Source organism: Callionymus lyra, chromosome 4, assembly GCF_982586985.1.
Source record: "Callionymus lyra chromosome 4, fCalLyr1.hap1.1, whole genome shotgun sequence".
Lineage (NCBI taxonomy): Eukaryota > Metazoa > Chordata > Actinopteri > Syngnathiformes > Callionymidae > Callionymus > Callionymus lyra.
This window is the reverse complement of record NC_141821.1, coordinates 29,337,112-29,350,175: the sequence shown is the minus strand read 5'-3', so window position 1 is coordinate 29,350,175 and position 13,064 is coordinate 29,337,112. Positions and strand designations below refer to the sequence as shown.

Here is a 13,064-nt window from a genome sequence, read left to right as displayed (position 1 = left end):
ACTACCAACGGAATCTTAAAAACATGTCGTCAGAGTAAAAATAAATGAGTGAAATGTATTTAGTGGATAAGAAACCAGCTTTTTTTTATTTGTATTTAAACTAAAAAAAAACATATACTCGTTTGTTATTTTCTTGTTAAATATGAACAACGTTCGTCAGTAAAAAATAAAAAACTAAATACATTATCGGCTTGAACATTCCCTCTGGCGCGACAACTCCATCTACTGCCAGTAAGTGATACAGAAACAAACTAATTATATTTAATAGAATATGATCAATTGTTAATTGAAAGGACCCTATGGTGAGTATCTATTGGTTTAATTTTAAAAATAGGTTAAAATTAAAATAGAAAGGAACCATCATGTGACAAACAAGATGAGAGGGAAAAAAAGGGGGTTCGTTATGACGCACGTGTACGCGCACACAATTGAAGTTTCCTGTTACAGTGGGCATGGTCAGATAGGGAGGAGGAAGGAAAAGTAGGAGGAGAGCATGGAAGGAATGTCCGAGCCCAAGCTTTGTGTTTGGTATCAGAATTCTCAGGGAGAGAGAGGGAGAGAGAGGGAGAGAGAGAGAGAGGGAGAGAGGGAGAGAGAGAGAAAGAAAGAAAGAGAGAGAGAGAGAGAGAGAGAGAGAGAGAGAAAGAGAGGGAGAGAGGGAGAGATAGAGAGGGAAGAGTCATTCTGGGAAGAATCTCCCAGGAGGAGGCGTGACTCGTTTTCTCGGCTGTTGACAGAGGAACAGTTCCTGGACCAACTTTAGGGTCAACCGACTCTCGAAATCTCAGCCTCTCGAGTATTTGGACGTGTTTTGACAGTAGATCTCTCACTTTAACATCCAACACTGGCTGGTAAAGATCAACCACTGTAAGCACAGCTGGTGTCAGGAGCATCATCCTCAGACTGGAGAGACAACATGAGTGGATCTGGAGAGATGGTCTGCGAAGGTTGGCTGAGAAAATCACCACCAGAGAAAAAGCTTCGACGTTATGTGAGTCTCTTTTATCCATTGTTTGTTGTGTTTCGAGTTGACAAACCACTCCAAAAAAAAATCCCCTCTTTCTGAGGGTACCCCTGTTTTGTATTGACACTTTCTAGGAGCCTTTTGGAAGGTACCTCCCACCTGATGTGTCATGATTTAATAATATATTTGATCAATGTCTATGGTGTTGTAGATACATTCCCCAATTAATCTTTGTTGTTGATCATCTTTTATTTACTCCACTCTTTCCATACATATCTGATGTGTTTTAATGATAATTGATAATAATCTATAAGATAAACTCAAAACAGTCAACGAAGCTGTGACCAAATCTTAAAAAAATAAACATGTTTTTAAGTTTAGTTTAAATTAGTCATATCTACAAACTAACATAATGATTAACAGAGTCATAATCATAAACATAGTACAAGGACAAAGCGGAATATTGTTAAACATCACAGTTTTACTTTCATTTTATGGTTTTGTCGAACAATATATAGTATATACTGGGGTGTTTTACTGTGTGTGAGGAATTTAAACCAGTAAAAGTCTTTTTCTTTTTTTTATCTTAGATCAGCCATCCCACACGTTTATATGTAAAAAAAAAAAGTTAGTTTTTCACCTTCAGTTAAGGGATCTCCACTGTGTGATTGAGGTTTTTTAACTTTGAGTGCAGTTCAAACATTTGCATTGTTGTACATGTTTGAATAGTATATGTAATAAAAGTTACATAATACTTCAATGTATCCTGTATTGTGACAGGAAAGCACCACACACACTCACACACACACAGCATAACTGGCATGCCTGTACAGTGAGTGGGTCTTATCTTAACTGCCATTTTCGATATTTTCTGTTGGAAAGATAAACTCTAAGATACTTCCTTCATTCAATCTTGCAGTTAGGAATGTTGAAGGGGAATGGAAATATTTAGGTTCATGATAAGCCATGTGTTTGGAAATCCCCCTGTTAGCAGGTGGACTTTCACTGGCTTGTTTTAATCTGGATTATGTTCACAACAACATGATTCATAGGTTTGCCTCGTACTGTTGTTCATTTGTTAATCAGCCTGTTACAACCAACGTCTTGTTCCTCATTTCTCATACATGTACGTATAGTGCCAATGAAGGGCTCATGGAATGAATGAGGATGATGATGATGACATGTGTGTGATCCATTTCAGAAGTTAGTTTTTATTGTGAGTGTGTATTGGCAAGAATGTGGCGATATGATACATATCACCATACATGGGCAATGATACGGTATTAGTGTATTACAATACTGTAGGTTCAAGGATATATTTTCACTACTGTCTTGACTACTTTCACTTATTTTGAAACCAAAATATGTCCAAACATCATTTTAAAGAGCTGCCTGGGGTGACTGTATCCTCTCATCCTCATTCAGCACCGGGATCTTGCAGGATTTCAATGTTCCTTTTGCTGCGGAGTACATATTGACTGCTGCCATCTAGCAGAAGTTTAATTGCTACAACAAAAAAAAGTACACCTTGAATAGTTGCATGTTAATTTTAAATTAAATATGCAATTATGTTTATTTTAAACACATGTTTTTGAACTGCGAAACAATAAATAACTATAACAATAATAATAATATCCAGCCAAAAATCAAAAAGGTGTTTTTGAATATCGATACAGTATAGCACGGAGAGTCCAGCTGTGTGTCCACTGTCAACACAGAATTGCTCTGGCGAGCTGTCATGGCAGCAGCAGGAGAATGTGATCACGCAAAGTTCTGTGCCAAAGTTCAACACACACTCAGGGACCGTTTTACTTGCAATAAACTTATCGCCCTGCAATCCATCCTTTTCAAGATATTGAAACAATCACAAATGACACACTTTAAAATCAATATTAGGGATGGCTTCAAGTGAGGGGGCATCTGTAAAACATATTGATTTTCTTCAGATGTCAAAAAGATAGTGGTTTTACGAGCTCGGTGCTAATTTGGGGTTAAAGACAGGATAAGGGAAGTGCTATTGTTAGCCCCATTGTGGCGGTGTCTAAATGGATGCGGAGGTCAGAGGACTCAACAAAACAAAAAGAGACAGAGGGAAGTGAGATGCTGAGGAGGCTGAGGGAGACGGATGTTTATGTCAAGAAGGGACAACGACCACTTCAGGAAAAACCCGACCACAACTTTAACTATAACTTGAAGAACATGACATAAACTTTGGCTTAAGAGCAGTACACACTAGTATTTTTCTTCATCATAGGTGTAGAGACGCACATTGATGGAGTCTACTGACTCTTTTAAGAAACATCTTAAGACGTTTCTATTTGTTCAGGCTTTTCCTTGAATTTCTCGAACTCCTGTGTTGTTCTCAGTATTATCTTGATCTTTAAAGTATGTACTTTTTTGAGTATTGTTTTGATTGTTTAAGCGCTTTGTGACCCTGGTCTCGAAAAGCGCTATATAAATAAATATTACTTACTTACTTACTTACATAAACATTAGAGTAAAGTAAGAAAGTGGTCATAAACAAAAGTGTACATGGGGGGTTTGGGTGTAATAAAACAATGAGATCCGTTGCAAGAAGCTGTGTGTAAGACAAAGATTAAGACTGTGCCGTTATTGACTTTTCCTTTTCTCTTACTTCCATTTCCTGCCCTGAAGGAAGGAAGCTCAGACATTTAGGACTTTGGCACCACAGTGGGTTAGCTGAGGAAATATTCAACGCGGAGCTGAAGTAATGTGTCCGGATATTTTGACTCATCGGTGACAGCTGTGCCAAATACACGGGCAGAAACCTGACGAGCATGTTAAACATTTAGCAATACGCTGCGCAGTGAGGTTCTTCTTGTAACACTCAGGTGCACCGGAGCGTTAAACCTATGACTAAATGACCTATGACCTATGATTTTGTGTCACTTCGTAACCTGAACAAACACTCGCTAAAGCACGACATGAAGTTGTGGATTAGCACTTCCTTTACTCCATTATATTATCTCAAATTCCAGTGCTGCATGCTTAATCATGAAAGATAGGATCTGATAATCATTGAGAAATACTGATGTCCTGTGTCGGAACATGAGTCTTAGTTTCCCCCGAGTGAATATTATTAGATATTTCACAACATCTGAAGGTGATTAGAGATCATCAGCTGAGTTTAACTTTAGTTAGCACTGTCATGTTTCGAATTCTCCCGGACAAAAATGTCATTTAATTATTTTCCACAAGACTTTGAAGTTTTACTTTACTTTAGGACTCAATGCTAAAGTGGTATATTGTGCACTTTAAAACACTGCTGAGAACTAAACATAATTTCAGTTGTGCGTTTGCGCAGCGTTGCATCATTTAACTAAATTCAACTCAACAATTTAATTAAACTCTATGTTATTTGCTAAACCTTACAGAAGTCAACCATGACCATCAGTCGGATTTTGACTAAAACGTCCGAGCACAGCTGAGAAGGAGAATCATGTGTCAGGAGTGTGTGTATTATTAAATTAAAGCAGCAGTACGTAACATTTCTGTCTCCCCCAAAAGTGAGAACAACGTAACTGCAATGTCAGTGAACCTCCTTTGTCAAACTACAGCATGTTGTCAAAATGACAGAAAGCATTTTGTTATGTCTCTGACCCACTGCTGTAAAGGAGTTGTCACATGACTCATGGACCCTAAGGTCTAGACCAGTGGTGCCCAACCTTTTCCAACTCAGGGCCCACTTTTAAGTCTCAAAAACCTTTGCGGCCCACCTCCGACACCATAAATACGAACGCGCTATAATGCGTTCTCATTTCCTTATCACATATATAATACTTGAAGGAAACACAATATGTGAAAATAATATTTGAAAATGTATCCTTTTAAACTTAACGAATTGTATAATTTAAACAACTATTATGTGTGTTTTATTGTTATGTAATTACATCCACCCTCCCACAAAAAAATGATACCATTTTGGAAATTATTTTTGTGGCCCACTTGCAATAGCTCTGCGGCCCACAGGTTGGGAATCACTGGTAGCAAGGTTGCACAGAGAAAAACGTTAACATTAAAGCAACATTTTGATTTCATATTTATTGTAATGAATGGTTTCATTCTGAACAATCACGATATAGTAGAACTATAGTTGTTTTTTTTACGAAGCAATTCACTATGTAACTTTGTGTGGACGACGAGTGTACTGGGTACAGTTTCCGAGTACTAAGACAAACAAACAAGAAGGTAAATCAACAAAAATGTATCTTGTTTAGTGAAGAAATTTAACACAGAAATTTGATAACAAATATTACAATATTGCAGTTGCACCGACACTAATGGGAACCAGAAACACTTGAAAAAATAAAACTATGGCTATGGCCCATAATACAAAAGGGACTAATAATAAAAAACAAAATAATTATTACAAAATATACTGTATATATAAATAGTAAGAAGAAGAAATAATGTCAAAATATTACATAGTTCTGCTCTAAAGAACACTGACCATTACGAAACATTTGACAGTCTATGCAAAAGGTAACGTTTAAGTAAAGTGTCCAACAATACATAAACTATTGCTGCACTGGTTTAAAGCAGTTCTTTACTGTCCTATAATCCAAACAAACCTTTTGTATACAAGTGTCCAGTTCATAAGCCCCTTTGGTCGTCGTAAAATGGATATATGTCAAGTTTCACTGGGCTTTTTTCTGTCCAGGCCTGGAAGAAACGTTGGTTCATCCTCCGGAGCGGCCGGTTGAGTGGAGAGCCGGACGTCCTTCAGTACTACAAGAACCCCCACTCTCGCAGACCAATACGAACTATTAACTTGAATCTCTGTGAACAGGTATGTATTTTTCTCCTAATGCCCAAAAGATGCCTTTATATACACAAAAGTACTCTAGGTCAGGGGTCTTTTTTGTGTCAGTGTCAGGATTTTATTCACGGACCGACATCCAGATAGAAAAAAGTAAAACTACAAAAGCATGACCTGCAAAAAAACTAAAATTAAGGGCAAGAAAAAAACCATCTCAACATAATGCTGAATCTCCCAGTCCTCTGGACTGGTTACAAGAAAATGTTTGTGATTTGAATCTATATATATTTGATTGTATGCCGACGATGGTGTTCTGTATGTGTGTCTCTCCTAGCTTTTAAAGACTTTGTGCCAATGTGTGAGCTTGTTTGTGTTTATATGTATATGGCATGTTTTTTCTTTATTTACGGCCCTGTAACAAATGTGTCACGGACCGCTTCCGGTCCCTGACACCGGGGTTTGGGGACCACTAGATCATACGTGAAGTGTGACTGTTGTTGGTGGAAATCAAGCAATGATGGCAACAGTCTGTTAAAAGTCTCACACATGTATGGTTTTTGCACATAGCCGTGAGTCATGAACACACCCAAGTTCACCTCCACTTTAAACGCATTTCTCCCACCACGGCAGTCTAACATTCTCAATGACTCTCACCATGAATGCACATGTTATAAAAGTGTGGTGTAATTGTTAGTGCAACCACCTAAATTAGAAGGCTAATTGAATACCCTAAATTTTCTCTAGGTAAGTGTGTATGAATGGTTTTGTGTGTCTGGGTGCTACAACAGTCCTTTCAGAGGGTCCATCGACTTTAGCCCAACGTAAAAGCGACGCCACTAAGAGAAGCAGTCGTACTAAAGTCCGTTTTTACCAATCAGGTGGATGCTGGCCTTTCTTTCACCAAGAAGGAGCTGGAGAGCAGCTTTGCCTTCGACCTGAGGACGCAGGAGAGGACCTGGTACCTGGTGGCGGAGACCGAGGAGGACATGAACCGTTGGGTGTCGTCCATCTGCCTGCTATGTGGCTTCAACCCAACAGACGACAGTACGGTGGACACAGTCGACTTCTGTTGTTGTGTGGTGAACGTGTGCATGTGGGACGTGTCAGTGTGTGAGCACGTGGGTGTACAGTGAACAAGCAACAAGCTGTCACTCACTCTCAGTAGCTTGATGTTCAGGAGGTTATTTGACCAAATATTTCATCTGACCAAACCTTTGCTTTGATCATCAACAATTATGCTATTTAATTTTAATTAATTCTTATTTTGAATTGTATTTTTTGGTATATTCTATCTTTAATATGTAAATAACTTTTTCCTGCTATATGTTATTTTATTTAATTGTATACATTTGATTTTATATGGATTAACATTACAAAAATAATCCAGTGTTGTTTACTGGCAATAAATGTTTTGACCTAATGGTCCTGATAAATGCAGTTAACCCTTGTGTGATCTAAGGGTCAATGTGTTCCGAAGGCCCAAAAAACAAATGTGTTTGCGGTATCCCTTGTGTTGTTTCTAGGTGAAATACCTTGGCTTCCATAAATACATATGCAGTGGAGGTCATTCACCTTGACCCAGAGACAACACAAGGGATACTACAAACACATTTGGGGCCTTCGGGTCACCTTAGCCCTGAGATATCATAGGGGTTAAGGGGCCACATTGAGAGCTAACCCCTACAATAAAAAGAAATATTGTTAAACTCGTTGTATCATTGTACAAATCACCAGTGATTCGTTGTTTTTGTTAAATGAATTGTTTCTCTCCAGTTTCTTCTCGACCACCTCCGCATGAGATCTCCTCCATCACCACTGCCCCTCAAACCAGGGCCAACACCATCAGCAGCATATCCAGCTCCTTACCTGAACCCTACGATCCAGTGAGTGTGCGACAGGTGGAGTCAAACGGCAGCATGGAAGACGACTACTTGTGGTTATCAAACTGTCAAAGTCACATCGGGTAAACTACTTTGTCATCGTTGTTTGTTAATAAACATTTTTGTAAAGTTATTCTGACAATCCTGTTATCGTTGCAGGCCACCAAGAGGATCCCACACCTCTCTTGACAGCAACAACCAACTGCCCCGTCCCTCGGCCGCCTCTTCCTCATGCTCCTCCTCTTCTTCCTCACCTTCTCTTCCTCCAAATGTTATTTCACCCCCTCCTGCATCTTCCTCCGGCTTGAGGACGGTCCCGTGGACGATTGCTTCATCTTCAGCGCCACGTAGCCAATCTTTAGACGTAAGCCTCACCCCTGACTTCCAGAAACCAGGCGGCAGGTTCCGTTGTCATCCGTCTCCACATCCCAGGAAACATTCTTTGGACTTCCATCTTCGTCCAGTGGCCATACCTCCCAGTGTGACACTAGCATATAGTGGCTACCAGTTCCCACGCCCAGCATCCACACCACAACCACCGCCCCACCGACGTCCATCCTCCACCCCTAGTGTGGACTCGCTTACCCAAGCGGAGCTGTTTTCCTCTACACCGACACCTCCACCACGGCCGCCAAAGCCTCCTGCAATGGCATTTCCTATTGAGGGTTCAGAGGCTGTTCACACCTTTGGGCAGTCGGAACAAAAGGAGGGGACCGTGGAAGATGGAACCAGTATTCCAAGAAGTAGAGCTGTTAGTGCACCAGGACACACAAAGACAGGTACGGAATGACAGTGTTGTTGCATTTGTAAAATATGACTTTTAAAAAACATTTATTTATTTTAAAAAATGCCAAAATGTTGAAGTCTTACTCTCCAAGATGCAGTAAGTCCCACATCATGATGATTTGAAGTTATTATTTTATAAAGTTCTCCCCCGTCTGAAATCTCGCCGAACGAGAGGTTATGAGAGCGGAGTCCATTATGATGTAATAATGGCTTCACTCCTTCTCCAGCCAGCTGTAATCACACCCCGCTTTGTTTATACAACAATTCCCTTAGCGGTGGAGACTTTGGGGATTGATGATGCATGGTGAAAAACCTGGATGCTTGACCAATCACAGAAGAGTAAGCCTGGTTATGATAAACTATATTTTACTTAAACAAACCAGCGGTTTCAGTGGGCGGGGCTTAAGCACATTTTATAATGTAAATATTTAAATTAACAGAGTTTTGTACAAACACAAGACACATACTGATCAGTACAATAGAGGTATAGGATCTATTTAAGAGACACTTTGACTTATAAGGGCCGAATAATACATATCAGAGCCACACTTCGATCAGGTCTGACTTAAATAAATACATAAAATGTGTTCATGAGGTTCATGAGGTTCAGAGATAGGTGGCGCTCCCTGAAAAAAATCAGTAATTGAAAAAGAAGTTCGGAGCCAACACAGATTTTGAAGTATACTGTGATTTACCAAACTGTATCGTGAGACTTCATCACTCATTGCGGTCGACACATTTGTTATTTTGTGATTGTCGTTTGATCCTGTGACCAAGTGTTTTATAAGCTTCAGAGGGTTTTAGATTCCTTTGTTTCATTGCTTGAGCAACTAACCTGTATTTAAAGTGTAGAACAACTAATCACAGCTTGCTGGATAAAGACTTTGTTGGGTATTTAATTAAATCCTTTCTCAATCTCCTCATGATTACATTTCATTATTACCCTAAATAATACTATAAATAGAAGATGTGTTTAGTTCGTACTTGACATTACATTTAACTATGTAAAACAATCTTTATTTCATTAATTACTTTTCTATTTGCACAGTATTTACGTCCCTTCAAAGGTTCTAATCAAAACAATAAAAATACTCACCACTCCTTACACTATCCATTGTGCGACATCACAAAATATATAAGGTTCTTTTTTTTAATATATATATTAATTCAGTTTTTGTCTTCCAGGTTGCGACAATGTTTTTGTCCCTCGATCTCTGTCTGACAGAGCGAGCATGTTTGACTTCAGCGAGAGCTTCAACAGCTACTTTGTGAGTCCAGTTTCGCTGTCATTTCCTTTGCACTGCTTTTGTCGGATTGTTTTAAACGTCTTAATTCCTCTCATAGCTGAATAAAGGAATGGTCCCGTTGGGAAGCGTGTGTTCAGAAGAGGATGATGTGGATGAAAACTACGTTCCCATGAGTGCAGCCACCACCGAGCCTCCCATCACTGCACGGTCAGTTTCATGCACAATTATACAACTTCATCAGGCATGTTGTTAACATTGAATATAGTAAGATTTGTCAGTGCTCCCGGCAAACTCCTCGACATGAACTACCTCTAGAATACTCAGTTCTAATTCCAGTATCTACCAAGGAAAACCCTAGTACCTTTTCAACTCTGACTCTTCTAACTCATGTTTCTAGCTTCATGTATTTCCTGCCTCAGAAGTCATAGTCATATTTATCTAACTATACATTTATTTTTCTTCTCAAGAGCGCCTCCATCAGCTCCCTCTGACATCAGTCACCACTTCCGTGAAGCCAACTACGTCTCCATGACCCCCCACCCCTCTGGATTTACAGCTCTGCCAATCCCAAGCGCGACTGATTCCGCGGCACTGGGAAGGCAAGTACCACCACCGGCCCACCTGGGCTTCCGTAACTCACCGTTGACCCCGGCCGCTCCCCTCACCCCTACGCTCCGCAGGAATACCCTTAACACATCAGTGGGTATGGAGGTCTCCGCTGTTCCTCCTCCGGTCCTCAGAAACCTAAAACCCCAGCGCAAAGGTGAGGCTTTGGAACATGCATGTGTGTTGAATGATAATAATAAATATTGTTAAACTTGTTGCACGATGAATCCAAGCCTAACTAACTGATGTTATACTAAACCTAATCATTAATTGAATCTCCCAAACTATTTATTTCGCTATTACTTACTTGATAGCTTACTTCGCTATTTATTTTATTTGCAAGACAAAGAGTATCACTTTAGAAATAAATAAGCTTGAACGTACTTTAACCTTTTCTTTTTCCCTGCAGGTGTTTGTGACACTCCACCTGTTGACAGGAAAGAGAGTGCAGTACAACACACTCGCAAAACCAGAGGTAACAAAATGTACTTTAAAATTTTAGAATTTACTTTGATGTTTCCTTCTTGATCAAATTTTTCAATACATCATTGAGGGTAAATTGCTATTGATATACTACATTTTAAAGGGAATCTGTTTTCGGTTTTTTTAGAGCTCCTGACAAACGTTGTTTTTTATTATGAATCCATGAATAGAAGAAATTTCAATGTCATCTCTTTAAAGAAACTATTTAGGATAGCTTCAGGAAAACAACATTTTGTCAACATTTGCTTTTCTTTTTCTTTTCTGATGTCAGTGAAACCAGCTCCTCTGAACATCACACCAGTGCAGCAGGACTGGCAGGAAGTACCGCCACCTGTTCGCTCGCCTGTTACCAGAACCTTCACAAGAGAGTAAGAGTGTGTGTGTGTGTGTGTGTGTGTGTGTGTGTGTGTGTGTGTGTGTGTGTGTGTGTGTGTGTGTGTGTGTGTGTGTGTGTGTGTGTGTGTGTGTGTGTGTGTGTGTGTGTGTATGTGTGGGGGTGTGTGTGTGTGGGTGTGTGTGTGTGTGTGTGTGTGTGTGTGTGTGTGTGTGTGTGTGTGTGTGTGTGGGTGGGTGGATGTGTGTGTGTGTGTGCATGTGCGTGTGTGTGTGTGTGTGTGTGTGTGGGTGGGTGGGTGTGTGTGTGTGTGTGCGTTTACTCTATTTTTGAAGTTTACAGCTGCTTATAAAAGAACCTTGTAAAGTTTAAGCTGATTTTCTGCATTTGAGGAATGTTTAATGTTACAAAAGATAATATGAATAAAGTAAAAAAATAGTAAAATGATTAAGATTTTACTATAATTCGTTATATAGTATATATATATATATATATATATAGACATATAATAGTAATATATTATATATATATATATATATATATATATATATATATATATATAATATATTACTATTATATATTTTTATTAAGGAATTTTCTTATATTAGGAACCTCTCATGTGTATGTTTTTTTCATTGACAGGTTTAATATTTCTAAGGAAAGTTTTTCTTTGTTTCAGTTCATCCAGTTTTCGCTCCGCTGGCCAGAATTCGGGTCATAGCTCCTCCCTCTCGTCTGATTCAGATGAACCTGATGACAACTACGTTCCCATGACAACCCCCAATCTCAGCGTCAGTGCAGGAGAGTCGGTAAATATATTTTTCCTCCTTCTTTCCGAAAGGTATTTATTCTTAAGTAAAATATGAACCTTATCATCTGAGAACATGTCAAGGTTCAGTGATGGAGACAAGAATATTATCTTACTTTCACAGTCCCTTCGTCTCATGATGCACAGAGCATCAGAGGGAGGAGTCAGCAGTCCTTTGCCGCGCCGAGCACGGAGTGATAAACAGGTGGAGTACCTAGACTTGGACCTTCACACCGGTCGATCAACCCCAACCAGACAGGTGGGCATCCTCGCTGCTCTCCTAGTTACCACATCAACATACATTTACGTACTTTCCATTCATCAACTTTTTCTATCTCATTCTCAACAGAGACGCAGCACGGACGATCGCGGACCAGATGACAAGCTCACAAACGGCCAGAGCACACGTGTGGACTATGTTGTGGTGGACCCCACAAAAACCAAGGCCCTGAGGAACACCAGAGAGGCCTGGCACGGAGGACGGATGTCCACAGAGAAGGAGAAATGACAAGATCACAGACTTGACTTTTGAGAACAAAGTACTTTCTGCACTAAAAGAGCTCTAAATTAAATGAAAGTCTCAATCGGACCTCCTTTAGAATCAATACTGGTGTGAGACTGTCATTATCAGTCACAAAAGAATGTTTTCAATCATTTCTCTAAAAGTAGACCGTACTGGACCTACTGTTACATGTCGCTAACAAAGGTTTTATCACAATAATCTGCGACTTATGAGAAGGCTGGTGCTGACTATAAAAAATAAGTTGTTTTGACGTCAACATTGTTGCGTTAATATTCCTTAAAGATCACAACAAAACCAAATAACCAAAAGAATGGTGTGTTTTTAAGCATTTTAATTGTTTAATTTACCTGAAAGAATAAGATATAAAACACATCAAGTTCCATCAGGTCCAACATAGGTGAAGAATTGCAGCAAAAATATGTTTTATCTTTTTTCTTCTCTGTATAAATGATACAGAGTGACTTATCTGTGCCGTGAACATAATCTGTGAAGTATTAGAAATGTTCAATAAATTTAATAATTGTTTAATAGGAGATGTTGTTCGTCATTATTAAACTATTTTGTTGCCTTCAAACAAATGTTTTTCAGTGGAGAAGATTACATGAAATCATTATCTACCAGACTAGTTGTAAAGATGAATAAATGCTTCTCTT

At 39.3% G+C, this 13,064-nt stretch overlaps 1 protein-coding gene across 2 annotated transcripts; it reads left to right on the top strand.

Annotated features, from left to right (window-relative positions):
• The first annotated feature begins 457 nt into the window (after positions 1-457).
• On the top strand, positions 458-12,944 carry LOC148082449 (GRB2-associated-binding protein 1-like). Of its 2 annotated transcripts, XM_087789634.1 has the most exons (14): positions 458-991; positions 5,646-5,774; positions 6,623-6,788; positions 7,518-7,707; positions 7,784-8,403; positions 9,596-9,678; positions 9,755-9,864; positions 10,125-10,256; positions 10,338-10,420; positions 10,673-10,738; positions 11,018-11,114; positions 11,760-11,889; positions 12,013-12,147; positions 12,238-12,944. In XM_087789634.1, the coding sequence occupies exons 1-14, from the start codon at positions 917-919 to the stop codon at positions 12,394-12,396; spliced, it is 2,175 nt and encodes a 724-aa protein (XP_087645760.1). In that variant the 5' UTR covers positions 458-916; the 3' UTR covers positions 12,397-12,944. The 2 variants fall into 2 exon arrangements, with proteins under 2 accessions (XP_087645760.1, XP_087645759.1); XM_087789633.1 differs by having other exon boundaries at positions 10,125-10,420.
• Positions 12,945-13,064: the final 120 nt, after the last annotated feature.